Raw genomic sequence first — 22,633 nt, 5'->3', positions numbered from 1 at the left:
CGTTACATAATACTTGATGTTATTTCCCTATAAAATTCATCATTCCTTTGATATTTTAACTTTCTCTGTTACATTTGTTTGGCATTGTCAACGTAGTTTTTAACCGTGCTGTGTCGTTGTCTGATGAAGGAAACATGTGACTTGAGAACACCCCGCAAGTGAAATCAAGCCAGGAATCCACTTTCGCAGACCTAACTAACCACAAAATGGAACTGAAGTGAGTTTCCCCTTTTCGTACGTGGTTTTAATTACCACGCGCTACCCTAAACAACAGCAGAGAGATTTTACATACACGCACACAAGAATGTATTCTTTGAGCCTCTGAAAAGAATTTCCGCTTCCTTTTTGACTTTACTGCGTACACACGCACGCACACAAGCACAGAGGGAACCAAAGAGGAAAGCAAAAGACACACGTGGAAACCTCGCCGGTAATTTCAACGGGATCCCTTCCGTAACGCCGCTCGAGATGTGTTAATTCACTCCCTCTTATTACGAGGCTTAATTGGCACCGCAAGGGAGATGGGTTGTGTAATTACGGGCCGCAACATAGCAGCGGGTCTGCTCTTGTCTTGAGTACTGCTCACTTCCTGCTCAGGTGCTTGAAGCTAACGTCGGGTTCGGCATAGTAATTAGCCCATATCGCGGGTAAGTGGCTTTCTCTATTTGTAACTGCCTAATGTGTTCTAGCAAGACTGGGAAAGGACAATTCCATGCTGCAAAATATCTTTTTTCCCTTTGCACGGAATAGCGACTTCACCCGTATAAATACCGCTATAAGCGAAATATGTGAAATTATAACTTTCCACATAAAATAATAGAAATTCTGGGAACTTTTAAAAATATATAATTCGGTTTGTTGAATGCGTTCTATAAGCAGAAATTAATTTACTGCGCATGAACGATAAATGAAAATAATTCTTATTCGCTAGTGGCAATGAATAGTACAACAATGACTTGATTTTTTTTCCAAAGATATAGCATTTCAGTCAGTCTTTGAACAATGCATATAATGTAGTCGTTTATTATTATTTTTAAATGTTTTAGGTTAATTCTTGACTATCTTCTGCACTAGTAAAAATGTAATGTGCTTATGAAAGAAGCAAAATAATATACCAAGTCAAAATTCAACTTAAAGAATGGAGAGTCCGAACAATGAAATTAAGTCACTTTGGAATAGTTGCATCTTATTATTGAAGCCATATTTTGTATTATCGCAATTCTATAAGAATTGTTTTTCTATTTTTTTATTAATTCTGGTTTTTTGTATTTTATTATTATTATTATTATTATTATTTAAGATCTAATTTTTACATTGTTCGGAAACTCTGCTCTACAGACCAAACATGGAACTTTTACAAGCCACTTCAGGCTTCCAATAAGCAGGGAGGTGGTCTTACACCAATTAATGAAATTCATCTCCAACCTAAAGACAATCACAAATATCCATACTCCATGGGGTTGGCTACATTATAGAATATAGTGGAAAAATATACTAGGACCGAAAAAAACTTTATTAATTATATATCCGCATAATATATTATGGTGCTTTATTTTTGTAATAAAATCAGTACGATATATTCATCCTGATTTATTTAATAAATTCCATCGGTAATTAGTAGCATTTCGCTAACCCACTATCGCTCTTCACCGCATAGATGTGATGTCTAGTAGCTTATCAACATAACATTTCATTTCTTAGTCCAGTTTCTTAAAAAAAAAAAAAAAAAAAAAAAAAAAACCACTCTTTTAGTTCTAAAGACACGGTGATAGGTTACGATCTTTGTACAGCTGCTAAGAATGGAAAAATTTTAACCTCTACCATCTTCAGCCGACCGAGGTCCACTATAATAGTAATAATAGCAGTTTTTATTCTAATTATTTTTTTGTTGTTGTTCCTTGCTTTAATTCAGGATACATGGCACCGTACTAGAGAGAAACACCTATGATAATTTGCTCCCACCACAAATTCAGATCTTGCACGTGTCAGAATTAAACAAATGATCTCGAATATGTTTCCGGGTTATTGTGTGTTACTGAACTTTACTGAAAAAAAAAAAAAACGACTTTATTTTGCTACTGAAAAATGTGCTTTGTTTAAAGATTTGCGAATTGATTGTTCAACGAAGGCCGAGAAGTGTTCTTTGTTGAGGAGTACATAAGTTAGCCAGGAATACGTGTCGAAGGAAAAACGCCAGTCTCACTACTAACAGGATTAGCACAAAAAGCGTACAAGAATGGGCGGTCGTGCGCTCATGTCTTGAACACCTCTTCACCTCGTTCAGACATGGCTAGAGTCAACGTCTGTCATCGTCTCTCTTTCTCTCTTCCATCCCTCCCCCACTCGCCATCTCTCTTTCTCTCTATTTTGTTCATTCAGTCGCTTACTTTGTGTCTCGCTTCTTTTTCCTTTTTTTTATATTTTTCTTTTTTAGCTGACGACATCGGTAGCTACAGTTAATTGAAATCCAATAAGGAATAAATGAGCTTCAACCTTGTTTTCTCAAGCGGGCAGAAGATAGAGAGAGAGAGAGAGACGATTTCTCTTCAACAAAAGGCTTTAATAAAGACAACTGCTTTTAGTAAGAGGTCTTCAGGATTCAGCTGGGGAACGTTACAACGGTTACCGTACACTAAGTCTCAAGTTTGCTAAAATCTTAACGAGTTTAAAAGCTGTCTGTGTTCGTCTATTAAGCCCGTTTATCTAGTTAACTCGGTACACGCAGTCTGCAGTAGGAACCTGGAGGGATAGAGGTCGGGGGGGGGGGGTAGCAGAACTAGGAGTGCGTGCACATTCGTGATTGTGTGGTGACTTCGAAGAGAAAAAAAAACAGAGAACTAAGGAAAGAAAATAAAGCAAAAGTTTGTAACCGGAAACTAATACCAGTTGTAGTTCCGCTTATATTTTTTTAAATGAAATATATTTGGCATTCTCCTGTCAAAATCAGAAAGCTGGAGTACCCGGAAATATTTCGCACCCAATTTCGTCAGTTGCATCTATTTTTTTACGTATTCAACACGAATATTTGTATTACGACATCTACCAATAATCTACAAAAGCAAAGCTAATTGTGATTTTTTAAAACAGAACTTCGGACAAAATAACCTAAATATAGTCAGATTCCCCCCCCCCCCCCGTCATCGGCCTCTACTTTGCAATTCAATCTGACTCGACTCCCCCTCCCCCACATCCATCTAAACGAAAGAAAAAGTGTGCACTGAATTTACATAATTGACCACCGCTGATATTCTTATAACTTTATAACGAATCGGTGCATTTGCATCCATTAAGTTTCTCTAAAAATGCCTTTCATGACCGACCGTCATTTATACAAAGAGTCTCCGTAGCTCAGTTGGTATAGACGAAGCCCTTTGGTCTGAAAGACCTGAGCTCGATTCCCGTCCGTGATGTGAGGAACCTTTATCTGGTCTCTTTCGACGAAAGGTGAGTTAGCCGGTCTCTATAGAGGTAGGGGGTTTATCCATCCGGAAACTTCTGGTTTTTCGTCCCGCTGAACAAGCAAACCGGACTCCCGTGAACACACACGGATCTACAGTAATAAATACTTAACCCCCCACGAGGAGGCTCAACTCGCCCCAATAGGGACGGGGAGGAAACTCCATACGAATAAATAAATCAATAAATTTATACAAAGTGGGTATAAGTCCTGGGCGTAAGTAGGTCTGCTCAACAAAAAGTGCCATCCTGTGGTTTGCTTTCCAGTGGGTCGCCAGTTCCTTTCTGATTGCTTATTACGTGTCCAGGTAGATAGTGACAAATTTCTCCACTAATACTGGGGTACCCTATGGGGATATGAGTGCGAATTTCACATTCTTTCTCCGATATATAAATGACCTGCTCTCGCTGACATCAGATCCTATCCACAGCTATGCTGATGACTCTAACAATTACGAAAAAAAACCTTCGTGTTCCTTGTATACCATTTTTTTAAAAATGATAATAGTAGTTTTAGATGAAAATATATTTACTAGAATGACTTAGTTGAAACGTTTCCATCTCTGCGAGGTGCATGTCGATTTATCAGTGTTTATATTACGACCTGACTTAGAGTTGATTTAGACCAATAGACCAATGGAGCTCATTTCCTTACACTGTGAAAAATGCTCCTACTTGAAACCGAAGACTCAACAGAGAAAAATCACCGTGTCGCATGTTTTCGATATGAACGTGTTCACAGAGATTATAGGAGATAACGCATTTAACGTAATCTTTTCTGATTATTGTTTTAGCTGCTGATGGTGTACGTTAATGATAATAGATTAGAGTTAACACTTCCAGAAGCCTGTTATTATAGGCTGCCAATATTAGTCATCAATCAATTCTTGAGGTGTAATACAATCGATGCAGCTGCGATCAGCTGTGGCTGATGATGTGATTAGGGGAAAAAGGGGGGGGGAGAAAAGAAAGAAAGGTGACGTTGAAAATAAATCCAAGAAACAATACTGAACTCCTTCAGTTGGTGTTCAAATCTTTCACATCTACAGAGGAAATCTACAACAAGAGTAAGTGCGTCCATCCTGAACATTGGTGCAAAACTTGTCATGATTAGATAGTACACCATTGAGATATTGTTGTTTGAGTGACAAATAACGATAGACGTTATTTACCAATGCGGTGTGGATGGAGTTAAGACATTGTGATGTTTCTCCTGGTATCGACCAAGATCCCTTATTACTTCCAAGAAAAATGAGCACAAATTATGTTTGTTGATGTTCAGTGATCCAGTTGAATGTCAACAAAACAAAGCAACCATCATCCTGTAAAGACTGTGGTGGTGTAGCTTAAAGGAATGAGGAGTGATCCCAAGGCATTGCTGATATGAAGACAACACAGTATTTTTGGTCCTTGGTTGAATTAAGAAATCAAATAAGGCCAAGACCGTTCAACATGTTTACCTTCACTAGAGGTAAAGGGGAAAGTATTTCGTTTGTTGTAATTCAAGGGAAAGTCTGCATTTGTAATCGCGATCATGAGACAACAATGTATTCAGATTCGTGAACATACATGGTATGTATGTCATATAATGTTTCTTTTTTTTTTTAATAAAAGGTATTTTTTAACCACATTTTTGGCAGAATTATCAATGGCATATTTTTGTGTAGACTATTATAATTCAATGGATGTGTCCTTTGATTGGAAAGACCTGGGTTCGAATTCCACGTAGGAGCGAAGAACCTTCATTGACTTTTAGCTACGATGTTAGATAGTCTCATTGGGTTGTGTTTCATCCGGCAGTTAACAGACATAATGAACTGGCATCATAGCCTTAGTTGTTTTGGCCGTAAATCCAGAACAACTAACCGATCAGTGGATGTCTACATTGTATCTTCTAACGTTGAAGGGGAAAAAAAATTAATATCTTGAAATAAAACCGGAAAACATCCACACACTCTACCTAAATCTATCTCACTTAGTGATGGCTGTAAAAAAAAAAAAAAAGTAATATACATTCTTCCCACTTAGATGAGTTTGAACCTAGGTCTTCTCCCCCCCCTCCCCAAATTCCAAATACCACAGGAAAAAATGCCTGTTTTAGAGTTTTAGAAATAAATCTGTTAATTTGTTTGTTCATATACTCTTATAATAACTCGACTTGGCTTTGAATGGACTGATTTTAATGAAATTTGGAACTAGAAATCTCTACTAAATTTCGAGTTATTCAAATTGTGGTTTAAATCAGATTAAGTTAGTGGTAAAGTTAGAATAAACAATTCTAAATGACACACATTGAGCGTTACAATGAACAGAGAATAAACGGATTCAATTGGATTATAATTAATTACGAATCATTTCCATACTTTTTTTTTTTTCTATCAGAAGTCGTTTTGGAAACCAACATTTAATTTATTGCACGTATTTACATCAAAAAGGTGCTTTTAAAGCTAACTTGAGCTAATCGCCGTAGTTTAATTAAATATTCTTATCCTAAGCAGTCCTAACCGGTTATGATATGACCCTAGTGAATATTTTCCGACATACCTGTAATACCAATTGGATATTGAGAGGATGAGCTGTGCTTCTTGCGTAGATTAGGTGCATCGTCTGCACCCCTGCTATCACTTCGCTAAATAAACGCTTGGAAATCAATAAGTAAGGCTGAATGATGTCATTGCTTGCATTTTCATGCATAACCGCCCAAGTCCTGAGAAAGAGGGGGGGGAAAAAGAAAGCTGTTAACAGTTCCTGTAGGCAGAAGAAAGAAAGGCTTTAAAAATTCATATTTGAGTGAAGTTTTTTTTCCCCTTTTTTATTCTTGCATTGAATTCCGGTTCTCTGGAGAGCTGGAATTTCATTTCGCTCACTGCATTTTAATGCTTGTTCAACCTTTTGGATATTGATTTTTTTTTCTCTTTGTCGTTAACGGTTAGCTGCTCTCTCTCTCTCTTCCATTCCCTATTAATTCCTCAGTTGGAGGGAGAGAGAGACTGAAGGGTAAAGCAATGTTTAGTGCAAATCGTTTGCTAAAATAATGAACGAATGTTACGTACTGTCTCTTGATATTAATACGAACGACGTGTTTGCGGATGCAAATCCAACATGCCGATCGTGTTAATTGTTGGTGTTGCAGAGAGACTGCGCACACGAAACACCGATCTTTACTGTTTATGGATTGTCATTTGCATTCTCTTCCATCTTTCCCCACTTTTTTGTAGGGATTGGAACCCGATGCTAATCTAAAATTAAAATATCAATTAAACGGTTCCTTTGATTATATTGTGAGAAAGTCCAGGAGTGCAAAGTCCAGTATTCCCGCGTGCATAGCTTGAGAAATAACATATACAATGATTTAAAAAAATGAGGGGGGGGGAGAGACTTTAGTAAATTCAATAGCCAACTGCAAGTTAATTGGTAATTGTAATTTTTCAATGATAGGTAGGATAAAAATTTTATATCATTATACATTAAAAAAAATAATGTACACAGAAAAACCTGTTCTACCTTCAGGATAATTCAACTCTATCTATTCTTATTAATTTATTTTACAATTTTTTTCACCAAAAATCATTTTCAACAATATGTATTCAGAGATCTTCAAAATACAGTATTAAAAAATAAATCAACTGCATTATACTAAAAAATAAAAGTATTAAGAAGTATTATTTAAAAAGAAAAAAAAAGAAATAATTTTCATTAAGAACCTTTTATTATTTTTAATATAGTTCATTTAAGATTAAAATTGTAAACCTAATAATGATGTCATTTATTATGACGTCATCTGCAAAGTTAATATGATATATATAGCAATTCTTAATAAAATAAGATCATAAAATAAGCGATAATAGTTACATATGTTCACTTGGGTTGGTGACGTAATGAATGTTTAAGAGAATTTATATCGATAACCAACTCATTATTAGCCATGAGGAGAGCATGCTTTAATTACATGCCGCTTTGTTGTCGTTTGACATACGGATTATGATGTAGTATTGAATATATGATAACCATTAATTATATACATTTCATCAAGCTTTTAGCTTAATAATGATTATTAACCAGATTGTTAGTATGCTTTTTTAATTATGACGATCAATTACCTGTATAATATGTGCTACGTCACATCCTATCACAAGTTGTATAGTGCGTGCACTCTTATCAACTGATAGGCGGACTGCGATAAGATCCTCGAGTTTTTGCTCGATGACAGCACAGGTGGTGGATTTTCCTGATTATCCCTTCTCCAGGAGACTGGATTACAGTTTGAGTTGCTTTGTTAATCTAATATAATCTAGCCTGCTTGGTTTTAACATTCATAACCAAGGGAAATCTAGACTTATTACAAGTTTACTTTGATCGATTTTATATTACCATTCGACTAACCCATCATAATAATGCACTAGAAATTTTCAATTTTCTGGGTGGGATTGGCACGAAAGGCGTGGATCAGTAAACAACACCACCCTCACATCACTATAGTAATACAAATTTATTAATTAGCGATACGAGACAATCCACAATTGTATTTATTTCATTAGATAAAAACAGAAATCATTCAGTGAAATAAAAAGAATATGCGGTTTCGATTTTTATGAGTGACACTCACGAAAAGTCACAACATAGCACATATTGTGGATCATCTCTTGGATGAGATTAAGTTCTTTTTTTTTTTTTTTTTTTTGGAGAGGGAGAAGAGGTAGGTTTTCCTTCAAGTACCTTCTCTCTATAGTCAGCAACTGAACAGCTCCATCATATTTGCTTTTACAACGATGTGAGAAACCAAACCAAACCATTCTGATGAGATGATATTAAATGTCATGCACTTGACATTTAATATCTTTTGTAAAGGTGCTTGTAAAAGCAACTGCAAGCGAGGAACTCGCATTGCATCAATACTGGAAATTTAATTTTTCTGCTTCTAAACCCATATTATACACATAACGAAAGAAGCATATTTACGTCTTTTAAAAATACAATTTTTTATTCTAGTTTTGGATATATGTCTTCATTTCAAACTAGCATTCTGTAAGAGCAGTAGGATCGTCCCTACCTTATTTTGAAAATCAACACGTGATGTCACTTTAAGCTTTGAATCAGAAGCCCTGTTTTAAAAATCACACTCCCTTTCGGACGTGTATGACTTCTGCATTACTTCAATGGTATCTCTCCCGGGTCTGGCTCCCACTGATGAGACCTCAATAAAGGTCGAAACCGGTCTGGGTAGTGGCCCTTACTATTATGCATTGCATTATACACGTCAGAAATGGGGGAGTGCTTTGCATTATGGGATATATACTAAGGCAAACGATATGAAGTCATTAGCCTCTATATATAAATAGCTCAGAGGTGAATATATTTCACGCGCGAAACTTTGTTTTGCTTCCTTGGGAAAAGGATTTTTCCCAAGGAAGCAAACGTATATCTTTAACGTATGATAAACAACCAAAGGTAAACAACTTTCTACATATACATATATAATGGTGCTAAAAGTTTCAAATGTGTCCAATCTTTTCCAATACGAGATGATTTAGCCAGATGCATTCCGATAAACTGTATTATTAGTTAATCAGTCCATCCTTTGCAGCATTTCACTCTAGAGCCTTATCTTTTAACTAAACACGGAATCTTAAAGCATTCCGTATTCAATTAAATCAGTGTCTTTGTCCTTCTATTTTATTTCATTGTTTTAATAGCAATTCCATCCGCGAAAGGTTGAGAATCTGTTATTATTCTAATAGGGTCTAGGGTCAGATAAGTGAAACAGGAATAAACCCTGCTCCTGAGCAGGGCTGTTCCTATTTTTAGACCTGTAATAAATAAGCGATCTCGCACCGGTACTGCAAACCATGTATCTAATCATAACATCTATAATTTCTGTTAGATTTCTTATGTAGAAGATGTTATTATTCGTTTAAAATATTTTCGTGTTATAACACGACATATCATTGCTTTTTTGGAGACTATTATCAGTTTTAATTTAGTAGTTATTGTCCTGCAATCTGTCTGGATTCCATTAGCTTATACCTGAAGAATGCGATCCTTGAGTGGATTTCTTTTATTCAATCTATTTTAAAAGCAGAAAATATGACGTGTTTTGCAGCCGTAGTTGCATTTTCCATTAATTTCAGTTTTGAAATATTTATTTTTCGTCCTATCTTTCGTTTTATTTTCATACAAAATAAAAACTCAGCTTACGTATTCCTGTTTCACACACAGGATTTCTTTTAACGTTCTTTAGATCAAAGGACTCAATGATGAGCAAAGAGATGAACAAACTCTTTAGAACAAAGAGCTCAATGATGCATAAATTCAATAGTATACGGAATCTTTTCATGGCTCCGTCGAGAGAACATTGGATAAAATGTTGGATTAATGTTGGAAAGGATGAAATGTTCCATAATGCATTTATAAAACAAATAATGGAATCATACAAAGAAAGTGAACATCAGTTTTTTTTTCTTAGTATCAATAAATTATAAGAATTTACTCGATTGTTTTTACTGAAATATAATGCGAACGAATTTGTTACTTGAATTAATTATATACATCAAATATAAGATATTTGGTGATGAAATAAGAGTAAATATTTATATTGAAATTAATCTCCGCTGTTTCCTAGCTCAGTGGAAAGATGACACGTGATTGCTTTTCTTTTTTTAAAGAAGGACATTTTAAACTGATGGTACGTTAACCGGTCTTATTGGAAAGTGAAGGTTTTTACCACCGGATAACTCGGGACATGAATCCCGAAATGGATGAAAATCACGCCTGCGAACATTCAAAGACAGTCACAGTATCGGACTGTGCATCAGGGATCAAGATCCAAGGGTTGCAAAGTAGAACCTGAATTTAGAGATGAGAAATATCTTGTTAAACGGAACTTTTTTGCGGGGAAGGGAAGAACCAGTGGCAGCAGCACAAGTACGATTAATATTCGCTCCTTAAAATATACAATGAATTAATATCTTAGCGCGGCTCCGTGATGATTTCCGCTTGTCTGATATTCTGATCTGCAGATCTTGCTGTGAGAAGTTAAAAGGATTATTAATTTGAGTTGAGTTTTAGCACCGTCTTCAACGTTGAGATATGTTTGCGGTGGGACTCAGAATAGACTTGGATAGTACAGCTTCATAATGTGAAATCATCATTCCCTACTCTGGATGTTGCAGGTTTTCTTCTGATTCCTAATATCTTGGCTTCTTTTTGTATGTGTAAATATGGAGACGTCAAATGCTGTTTGAAATTGAAACCCAAGTGTCGAAAATTGAAATAACTGACCTACTTTGTGTGAGAACCGAACTACAAAGAACAGATGTCTCGCTGAACATATACTATTGGTCTGTTGTCATTCTAGGAACTCCACATGTTTACTGTTAGTCTTCTGTTTATGAAAATATCTAATAATATCGTTCTGCTGGCCCTAATGCGAATGGCTGTTTAGACATCCTAAACTGATGACGTCTAAGTATTTCTGCTTAGTACTTTATCTTTACCGCAATCTGCGATTCTCCACTGTGATATGGGGGTTGTGGTATCTATCTCTAACGGAGGGAGGAGTTACTGACTCAGAGGTGAAAGAGCAGCTTCTTATTTTGTCCCTGTAAGTATTGAAATCTTTTGACTTAATCTTATTTGCAAATGTCTTTAAAGTCACTACAAGAGTAAAGGAAACATTAAGAAAACTGTTGACGTGATCAGTCATATTTCGATTTTACAAGATCGTTCTTTGCCATTTCAAAAAAAAAAAAAATAATAATAATAATATCGCATGTGTAATTTGTTGTTATTCTACACGAGCATTCTCCATGTATAATTCGCTACGAACTGAAATTCTTGACATTAGAAGACAGTATAATCGATTCTTAAAATTAAAAATATAAAGCTTTAATTTATAAATTAAATTAAATATAATAAATAAATATGAAAAATAATTCATTCATAGAATTTTATTAAATAATTTTACTATTATAAACACCTTTATTTATAATACACCTTTTATTTATTACTATAACTTTTATATTTAAAACAATATCTATCCAACTATGATAGTGGATTATACTGTAGCCAATGAAGTTCTAACTGAGGTTCGGCTATTACTGTCACCCTCCTGCCATGATCAGAGCTTTAATAGCTCAATAACATCTTATCCCTACACAATCCTCTACAGATAACGGGGAAGATGAAAAACATTCTTGCTTCGTCCCTTTAAGCCAGTCCTTATAAGGACTATGAGAGTGACTGAGAGGAGAGAATCGACTGTGAGATGCGGAGATTAATACACTTGGAGGGTAACAGATGGCACTGCTGAACCAATGAAGTTTAACTGAGGCTCGGCTGTTGCTGTTACCCCCTGGGACGCAGACATTCGAGAGTTTGAGTTCGCTCTCTTAAGGTTTTTGCCTTAAGGGAGCAATTTGAGTCTTAGGGAAAATTGTTCTCCGGCAGGGCCCGATGAAGGGCTTTGTCGGTGAATGCTTTTCTTCAGAATATGAGCGGTGATGGTGTGTGGGTGGAAGGCCATCACTGAGTGGAGTCAACGCTGAGATGGACGGTCTTTCGTCCACGATTGAGTGGCCTAGGGATCGTCCGAATTTTTAGAGACGGCTTTACCTTTAAATATGGCAATGCTGTAGCCAATGAAGTTCTAATTGAGGCTGGGCTATTGCCGTTACCTTCTTGCCATGATTAGAGCTTTAATAGCTCAATAAAACCTTATCCCTACACTGTTCTCTACAGATAACGGGGTATATGAAAAGCATTCTTGCTTCGCCTCTTTAAGCCAGTCCTTTTAAGGACTATGAGAGTGACTGCAAAGCCACCATAGGGAATTTCTGCCTTTTGTAATGTCTCTGTTACTCATACTGAGGATAGCGTAGTCAATCGAATTACGCATGTCGACAAACATGCAGATATCGAATTCTTATAGGTTTAACTACTTGATTTTATGGGTGTCAGGGTGAAGTTATGTATTTTTGGCTTCTGTAGGAGTACTCCCGTCAAAATTTCAGAAATGGGAGTCAAGGAGATATGATAGAGACATACAAGCTAGTAAGGGGGTTCTTATAGATACCCTGGAAATTTTGCAGCTCATGGCAAGTGGGGAGAACTCGCAGTCATCCCTGGAAGCTGAGGAAGGGTGTGAGGTTCTTTTCATGGCGTGTAGTAAATGAATGCAATACGCCGCCAGTAGACACTGTGTGCATCTTCGTCGAATGTTTTTAAGGATATGATAGGTAGACACCAAGGAATTATCTCTTCCACGTTCTTTCTTCGATGAGTCCCCGACTTCCCGGAGGTGCTTATATATAATAATGATATGTATAACATTAACATAAAATGCAAAAGTGTTGGTAATGTTGGCAATATGATAAATTTTTTGTAAACTAATATTTTGTGTTAATTTATTTTGACATCATTCATCAAAGCATAACTAATTACGAAAATTATGAACCCAATCTTTTTAATAACCTATATTAGACAATGCCTATTAGAACAATACAGCAATAGGAAGTAATGAAAACAAGTATCATGTAATTGAATAGTTGTGCTTTGCAACAATTCGGTTGGAAAAGCATTCTAACAATGACGTATGCGTCATTGTTTAAATTTGTATTGTTGCAAGAAATTGTTTGACAGAAGTGCGAAACAAAATAATTAGTTTAATAATTTTTGTTTTTCGAGCTTAACATATTTTATAGATGCGATTTAATCGTATTAACAGTGACGTGAGAAAGAACAAAATATTCCTCTTGTATTAATTATGAAGACCGGGAAATAAATCGTCTCATTTGTAAAATGCCAAACACGTTACAAATCCTTTTAGAGCAAAGAATGGAATAAAATATTGATATTTGAAAACTTTACGACATCGGAAACTTCCCTCAGGAGAAATATGTAAATTGAACGCTTTCCATGTAACATCACAGCATCAGAAACTTTGCCGCAATTATACGGAGAATTGCACGTGGTCACGACAGTAATAATTTAATGTTTTCATCATTTTACAGCAAATCTTCTTTCAGGCGGTGACATTGTAGTCACGAGAGGCAAAAAAACCCATTAATCGGGTTGTTAGAGGTGGATCTTTTGCGCTGGGAGTTTAATCTGATAAATGACGCTGACTTAAGGTTAACGAAATTGTTGTAATGACTTTTTAAAAGGAGTAAGAGAAACCACCTCTGATGCGTAGTCAGATCATAGAAAGATGATAAATTCAGTCTTAGGAAACTATAAATAAACACAAGCTGTGCTACATAATGGTCAACGAATCGCCTGGGTTTGTAGTTCATTATGAAAAAAAAGTCCTGAAAAAACGTGGAATGTTTGTATTGTGAGTTTTTTTTTTTTTTTTTTTTTTCAGAACCATCGTAATTAATTGTTTGGGATGTTTTTCAGATGTGTCTGCGCATAAATAAAAGGACTATTAACTCATTCTTGCACCCATGAGAGATCTTTTTTTTTTTTAGTTGCAAAAAACATTGAATAAATTGTTATTCATTCCAAGCTAATTAATTTTTAAATTAAATAAAATAGAAAAAAAACTAACCGCAAATAAGTACAACTTATTTTGTGTGTGTCACGTAATTAACGTATGAAATTATTTTAAACAGTTAATTGTACAGTCTCTTGTTGGAATATCTAAAAGAAATTTTAGGAAAGAAAAAAAAAAAAGTCCAGTTGTCACTAAAATACTGACTTGGTTGTTTTCCTATTCCATATTTCATTTCCAGAAACCACCAATAGGCGTTTACAGACGTTTAATTGAATTATTTCAATTATATCAGCATGTTTTGGACAGATGCTTCAAGTTTTTCTGTATAAAAATTTGAGAGTTCGTTTTTGTCATGAAATTTATTCTCAACGCACCAACAAAAGTGAAAAAAGTAAATAAATAAAACTAACTGCGCCTTCCGAGGTCTCAAAAACTGAACCTTTAATTTAACAAAGAGATATAATTATTCAAAATCTGGAGAGATGCTGTTTGATTTGTAACAATATTGTGCGTTGAAATACTAGCTTGTCTACAGAGTTATACGTATGTTGTTAACAATGTAATTTGTGGTCTCATACATCCGACGTTTTCTTGGGTAATATTTTTATATTTTTAATACCTGCGTGTGCAAATTTTATAAGTTAATACTGGTACTGAAACGCCCATAGGCGTTATCACCGAAGATCCCAGCTATAAGAAGAATGGGGATGCGCTTCGGTAATTGCGATGATGACTTAATCTGATTGAGCGTCGGTAAAGGAAGCATTTCTTGAGTGTATTCACATTCCTTAAGGATAACTTGTCCACTTGACTATTTCCCACATTCTTGTATTTATGCGTTCACCAAGGGGGTAGGGGGGGGGCTCAAGCAATATAAGTATGCCGTATACAAGTATGGCTTGTTTCGTTGCCATTAATTCATTATGGAGGAGAGTTGGATCCTTGAAGGTACAAGGATCCAACATAAACTGCTAGAAAACCATCTGAACTTTTTCTATTATGATTCTTAGGAGCAACGAATTTGCTTTTGCTCCACAGTGCAGGCAAGCGTCAACAATCAGAAATACAACAATCAGTCATCAGATGTCATCACTAGAAAATGAATTGAAGTCACGTGGTTTAAACCTATCGACTGCAAAATTGGTATCAGTTATTACGTGTAGACTTTTCCATAGTGCAGCCTTCGTTGTTACAATTTCTGAGGATGGCAACAGCGCGAGTATCTGTATATTAAGACAGTCACTTGAGTTGTTCCTCCATCGTTCTATCCGTTCGGACTTGGGGGCTAATAGCATACGGACTTTTCAGCTAAAAGTGAGTTATAATACGGTGGTAGCAGAGTTTTCAACCTGCTAAAACAGAAAAATTGGCTTGAAATTTAGACGCAGTTAACAGATAGAGGATAGTCGCTTCGGCCGTAATTCATCATTTGTTGCAAATAAAGCAAATTTATTATTTCTGAATATGTAAAGATTTAGTAACATTGCTCACCTAGTTGTTGGCCACATCATCATTGAGAAAACCAAAATATTTTAAAATAACATGATACTCTATGTCTATGTAGCACTTCGTGACCGAAGTGCTACATAGACATAGAGTATCATGTTATAGTGAGGGAAAAACTATCATATAAAGACATTCCATATGAGCTTATATATATGGAAGATGTGGAAAAAGATTAGGAGACGGAATAATTACCGATTAAGGCTAACTTCAACGTCTTGGAGCAGAAGCATTAGTTGTAATGTAATTATATTTAAAATTAGCGATTAAAATGATTAAACAATGAGAAGAAAAGAGACTAACAACAATAATCTTTGGTTATACCAAACGAATTACTGTGGCGCAGGTTTTTAATAACGCATTATTTTCTTGATTTTTTTTTACAAAGTCACAAACGGGTATTTACAACTACGGTAGTACAGACAACGGTGACAACAGGATTTGTACACCACTTAATCTAAGCCAACAAGAGAATAAATTCTTCGTTCATCACACATTGACTGTCTATTTACACTCGGGTCAACACTGGAGCTGCCAACAATATAATTACCTCTTGCTTTCTCCATTTAGTCACATGACTCCGGCGACAATTGAATCAGGTTTAATTGTCATTTGAACATTAGTTGATCATTCATTGTTGAACAACATCACTAACAATACATAGCATTTATAATCAACTTGAACAAGTACATTCAATAATCATGAATTTCATTATTAACAGAAATAAATTTAACTGAATTTTATATTAACTTTTGGTTAATTTAAATAAACAATATAATCTATTATACAGTTTAATTTATAACTATATTATTAAAATGTTTTGATAAATATTAAGTTTAAACATTATACACCATTTTTTATCTAACTACAGACACACTTAAGGAAACTAAATTTATATTCCATTAGTTGATTTACTTAGTTCGTTAGATTATGTAGCTAATCTAGATTAACTAACTAACACTGTTGTTCCTCAGTCAAGTGTTGGAAATCGAACTAAACAAAGTTGGCTTTTCTTAGCACTATCGTCATATTCTTCATGTACTGTAGAGTTACACATTGATCGGTTATTGTATGCAAGAGTTTTGAAACAATAATATACGTTGAAATCCCGGTTAATAAGCAATTAAAATAGTTAAATATAAATGAATAGTATGAGACCAAATCGTGTGAATGACTAAGCAGGAATCAGAATGCCAAAGGCATTTCGAACAGCTAAATGACTTCTACACTTTGTAGCTACTGATATGCATTTGTAGACAGTCATCTTTATGCCTTAGTCATTCGTGTTAGGGCAGATGATTGATTACTCTCCGATGTGAATATTATTAAAGCAGTGTAGTCTAATTATAACAATCAACAAAAAAAGAATGAACTTTCAACAATTACACATGTTGAAATAAACAATAATTAAAAAAGAAAGTAAACGTTTGGTTGCTAGGTAACAGTATTTGGCAGCTCCAGAGATGACGTATACAAAGCCATTTAATATGAAGAGAAGCAGTTCTCTTATACCGTTTTGCAGTCTGGTTTTTTAACGAAGTGTGATCATCAGCTTGAAACATAATGTTGCACATAAGAGTATTGCTAGGCCTAGGGCCAGAAAGGGGAAAATACAAAGCATCATTCGTGGTATTATCGACAATCACTTTCACTGGCATGAAAAGATCATCCAATTATAGCCAAGTTGCGTGTTTGGCTGAAGTTCCGTAGTTTTCTGGGCAAAGCTGCTTTGGTGGAAGATGTAGAACTCCACCTTTCTCTCTGGATGGGAGGGGCGGGTTTTCTGGCGAACACAGATGAAATTACAGCTGGTGCTCGCAGTAATTACTCTCACTGTGTCTACTGCCGGGTGTTCTATCACGTGTATACACACACTCACACACAGATGCGCGCGCGCACGCACACACACACACACACACAAAGAGACTGACAGAGAGAAAGAGAGAGAGAGACAGATAGGATGTGTTTATAGAGGGAGCTTATAAAGCATTAGGGAGGGAAGTTATACTTCCACTGAAAAGTTACTTAACAGCATTTGGCATTTCATAAGTTTCTAATGGATGAGTTGCAAGACTGAAAGTAAGATTATATCCAATGACATGAAAAGTTTTGATGAAGAGCCACTTAAGAGGTCTCTCAAGTATCTTCTCGCTTCCATAATCTGTCTTTCGTGTCGTGCTCGCATGAATCTTTAATTCTTTGGCTACGCAACCATTTGTCGCGAGTAGTTTTTGGTTGCGATGATAAAGGGAGGAAAGAGCGTTGGATAAACCACGTGGCACATTCTTGTCTTACTTCTCTCAAGTTCACTTGGGGAGAAATTTACAAAGTTATTTTACACAAGGATATGATTTCTGTCATTAGGAGTCTAATGCACTTTTCTTCTATCTCCGTCCGCGAATTAAGATGGAGCTTTGACTGCTTCTAAGTAAATATGCGCTCCGTCTGTTGAGGGGAGGTGGGATGTCTAATCGTAGTTTTGCATGGTGAAACTAGTCGAACACACACACACACACACACATCGCTGACATCATTTTTAGAACTTTATTGTTCGAAAGGTGTTTGTTGTTGATCTACACTACAAGACAGGAGGTGCGTAACTTCCTGTTGGCTCTACCTACACTTCCGGTTGGCCGTCGAATCAACTCAGCTGATAGTACTCGGGAGAGGAAAACTCGCTGGCCAAAGTGAGGAAGTTGAACTCGCTCGTGCCGCATGCGTTGTTGGTGTTGGAGTAGTTGTCGTTTGAGTCGTAGTAGTTGTAGTTCATGTCTGTCTCCACCGAGCACTGTCCGTTGTACTGGTCTGATGACTGACCGTAGTTGGGAATGTGGGCCGTGTCGCCTACGGAACCGTTCATGTCGTAGTAATTTGTGGTGGATGTGAAGTTCTGCTTCGGTACGGTGGCGCTGTAGTCGGGCACCCTATTGCTGCTGCTGTTGCTCAAGTCGTAGTAGACTGTCTGCGAATTGTCCTCGTAACCGTCCGTGCGGTAATTGTTGTTGTAACAATAGTTCTCGTTGCCGATGTTGTTCGGCACGTATTGGTCGCCTCCATTCATGGTGCTTGCGTCCTGCTCGTATCCGTAACCTCGAGTAGCGGTTCCGTAGTCAGGCGTGGCTCCCCTGTAGTCTTGCATGTAATGATGTGACTGAGTAGGGGAGAGCGGTTGGTTTGTGAGCGGCTCCATACCCCCGCTGTACGAATACGACCGCGACATGGGTTGCATGGAGGACCTCTGTTGCACAGACGGTCCGGCCATTGACATACTGTTGCCGCTCATCTGAGTCACGTGGTCCTGTACTGGGTTCACGTGCTGTGTCGGACACACAGACGCTGTGGGTTGGCCGCAACCGTTGCTGGGATGCTGGTTGCGGGCGAGTTGGTCATGGGAAGGTCCAGACGGCGGGTAGTAGAGAGGAGACTGCGAGTGGGGAGTGCTGGTCGTGTAAGTATGCGACATATTCATGGAGTAGCCGTTCTCCATTGGCTGCGGGGATGAGTGCATGGCGGGTGGCGGAGGTGTCCGATAGCAGTACGATGGGACCATGGTGGGTGATGCACCGCGTGTACTTGGCTGACCGTACCCAGTTACCCCGACGCTACCGTCAGGAATGTAGGGTCCGGAATAGCTCCTCGGACGATGACAGTTGGATGACGAAGACATGTGACTTGGAGGATTGATGGTGACGTAGTTGCTGCTGGGACTGCCCGGAGCACCGTTGTTGGGACTAGGGGAACAGTTGAGATGGTTGCAGACGGGACTGCAGTAAGGTCCGCTGTCGATGGGACACAGTTCGGGCATCTTTCTGTTCGTGGGTGTGAGAGAGCATGCGTTGCGAGTGGAAGATGAAGTCGATGGGCCGATATGTCCGTTGGTGATGCCAGTGCACATCCGGGTAGTTTTGTCGTCAGCGCTGGCTAGAGTTGTCGATATGAGTGACCTGTCACTGTTCGTAGATAGCGGGACGCCTGTGTCACCTTTGGGAGATTTGAGGTCACCGGGAGAATGACTCTTTCTTCCGTGCGATGCTGCAACTGGCGATACGTCTGCGTTGGTGGCAGCTGCTCCCGACAGAGAAGAGGGAGAATGGTGATGCTGCTGAGATACAGACTGTTCCGAATCCGAAGAATTCAGGCCGACAATACTTTCAGACGTAGCCGGTGAGGAAGGCTGCCGGCAGCAGCCGTCAGCCGACGTGTCACTTCCGCTGTTAGACGACGATTTTACGCGTTCCTTGCTTCGTGAAGGCTGCTCCGGACTTCCCACGGATGACGACGTCTCCGTCGCTGACCTGTCGTCGGCGTTCGAGTCCTTGTTCTCCGTTTCGCCTCCGTTGACAGTAGGCGTTCCTCTGCTGCCGCTGCTTGACTCACTACCGTCACCATTGCTTCCGGAACCGTTCTTCTCGTCCCCGTTTTTGCTCATCATTGTCTGCCGCTTGTGCTTCATGCGTCTGTTCTGGAACCACACTTTGACTTGGCGTTCAGTCAAGTCGAGAGACGCGGCGATCTCGATCCTTCGGGGTCTGCATAAATACTTGTTGAAGTGGAACTCCTTTTCTAGTTCCAGTAGCTGAGTGTTGGTGTACGCAGTTCGCAGCCTGCGAGGCATCCCATTGTCGGTATTCTCTGAAAAAAGAAAAGAAAGAGAGAAAACACAACAATAAATAACACATCAAAACGTAAATCAATCAACACATAAATTCAGTAAGTTCAGCTCAATCAACTCCTTTATTGCTATTTTGAGTAATTAACAATTAAACCTAATGCGGTGCTTCATTAAGGAGAAAGTCCCAATCTCTGCAGGGGCCACTTAATGTTATTTCAATTCGAAGTGGGCCCAAGTACAGAAAAATGCAACTTGCACATAAATCAAGGGTCTTATTAATACTAATTAATAAAGTAAATATACTTATAAAGCGATTTGGAGGAAACCGAATGGGGGAAATGCTCCGAAACAGATTAAGTGGTCTATCTGAAATCAGTTTTGCGATTTCAGTATTCATACGGGTGAATATTATTTTAATCAAACCATCAGTCGAAATAGATGGGATAAGTAGAAATGAAAAATCTACTGGTTTCCAGATACGGATTAAAACTTGAATATTTTTAGGATAAATGTGGGGGGGGGGGGAAAAGACTGATATATTTTCGGGATATTTTTAAGAACTTAGTTCGATTTTTCACCAATAACATTTATTAAATTAATATTAATATTCTAAAACATGTACATAATAAGATTCGTTTTTTTTGCAGATTTACAATGATAATCACAATAATAATAAATAAAAAAACTTGCATCTAAAAATACATTATTTTGAATTAAAAATGCAATTACTGAATATTATTAGTTGTATTAAACAAAATATATCTAGGAAAATAGTAATGTAAATAAAGAACGGGTTAGAGAGAATCAGCTGTTGAGAACAGTCCTAGAAATATTTATTTGATCTCTTATCATATCACATTTCAAATTTAATTTTTATTATGGAGTCTCTTTTAGGAAGATCGTTACTTTAAACTGAAATGACGCGCGGATACTGAATGTTTGTAATCTATTATTCATCTAATACTGCAGTATTATTCTAGACGAGATTGTAATTATGGCCAACAACGACTCCAAATACACTGGAAACCTGCCATACAGAGAAATGGATTATTACAGACACCAGTTAATACGTATTTGAGTGGTGTTAACCCTCCGGTTAACTTCGATTTACATGCCCACTTTAATGACATTAACAGATTAGTTTTGGAACTTGTGGCAGTTCCTACTCTCCCTCATTATCCTAAAGCCAGTTTGTTGAGAATCGGAACGGCATTAGTCAGAAAACTGCGGAATCAGAAGTTTAGGCGAGTACTAAGTGAAGCCTACGATCCCAGTACAGATTATTGTATACAAGTAGGAACCCCCTAACGTAATCACTTCATACGGAGACCTCCCCTGGCTTCAGTCGTAGTCTCCTATTACGGAAGTAACGTCCGCTGTGTTAATCCTCCTCACCAAATAAGCTCATCTCACAACAGTGGCTGATGTTTCGCAAAACGAGACCTCTTAATTCCGGACTGGGCGTTCTTGATGCCACAAGTTCTTGAATCATCCGATTCCGGAATGGTTCTGGAAATCATGTTTTATAATACTAATGCTGGTTTTAGAATTTTCTTGAATTCATGTTAATTTAGTTCTTAAAATCATGTTAATGTCTTCTTGAACTCATGTTAATTTGATTCTTGAAATCTTGTTAATGTGGTTCTTGAACGTTCTTAAAATTATGTTGATGTGGTTCTTGAATGGTTCTTAAAATCATACTAATGTGGTTCTTGAACGTTCTTAAAATTATGTTAATGTGGTTCTTAAAATCATGCTAATGTGGTTCTTGAACGATTCTTAAAATTATGTTAATATGGTTCTTGAATGGTTCTTGAAATCATGTTAATGTGGTTATTAAATTAATGTTTCTTGAAATGGTGTTAATTTGGTTTTACGTGGATTCGGAAGTCGCGTTGAATGGCTCTTGAAATCATGAAAGTCATATGAACATCTTGTTCTGGAGTGGTTCTTGCAACCATTCCATAACGAGATATTCCATTTCAGAGCCTTCGGATCTTTTCCTGAATTTTTAGAATATAATTTTTGCAATTATTTATAAGCAACAATGTGATTTACAACTTCCAATTATTCATCATTTGTCTACATTTGACACTTATTTATAATAAAATGTTCATAAAACTGTTGTTTTCATTTCGTAATTTTCTATTTAACCTCACTAAGTACGCACATGGAAGTCATTAAAAGTCAAGCATACACCTCTTTCACTTCTCCTGTGCTTCTCCGAAGCAATCATTCTTCATCGCTAGTTCCCCAAGAAAACAAGCTTTCAAAAATGCAAGCGCTTCTTGATCTTCAGACACTCTTACTACCAACGCCATCTAGCGAGGCTAATTGATATTTTTGTAGAAAGGTTGTGCAGATTTATTTTCGTAAAGTAGGAAATAACACAGATTAATTGCTGTAGCTCTTCTGATTCTCGCTAACAGACTTGACTCTTTACCAAGATAAAGGATTACACTTTAGTTATCTATTGTTGACATTTCACTTATCATTATTGTGATTTTTCCCTCCATTTCGATAGTAGTTCAACCACTTAACCATGAGATGTAATGAAATTTATATTCTTT

The 22,633-nt window shown here is 37.1% G+C and overlaps 1 protein-coding gene across 1 annotated transcript in view; it reads right to left on the bottom strand.

Annotated features, from left to right (window-relative positions):
- Positions 1-16,518: 16,518 nt before the first annotated feature.
- Positions 16,519-22,633, bottom strand: part of LOC150099015 (uncharacterized) — a 62,446-nt gene continuing 56,331 nt past the window's right edge. The window contains exon 3 of the mRNA XM_090405051.1: positions 16,519-20,083. Within this exon, the coding sequence (XP_090261177.1) occupies positions 18,093-20,083 (1,991 nt within the window). The 3' untranslated portion in view covers positions 16,519-18,092. The remainder of the gene's footprint in view (positions 20,084-22,633) is intronic.

Source organism: Typopeltis vanoorti, chromosome 15 (assembly GCF_054136105.1).
Source record: "Typopeltis vanoorti isolate ZY-2024b chromosome 15, IOZ_Tvanoo_1.0, whole genome shotgun sequence".
In the NCBI taxonomy this organism is placed as follows: Eukaryota; Metazoa; Arthropoda; class Arachnida; order Uropygi; family Thelyphonidae; genus Typopeltis; species Typopeltis vanoorti.
The sequence above is the reverse complement of the archived record's forward strand: the minus strand, read 5'-3'. Positions and strand labels throughout refer to the sequence as shown.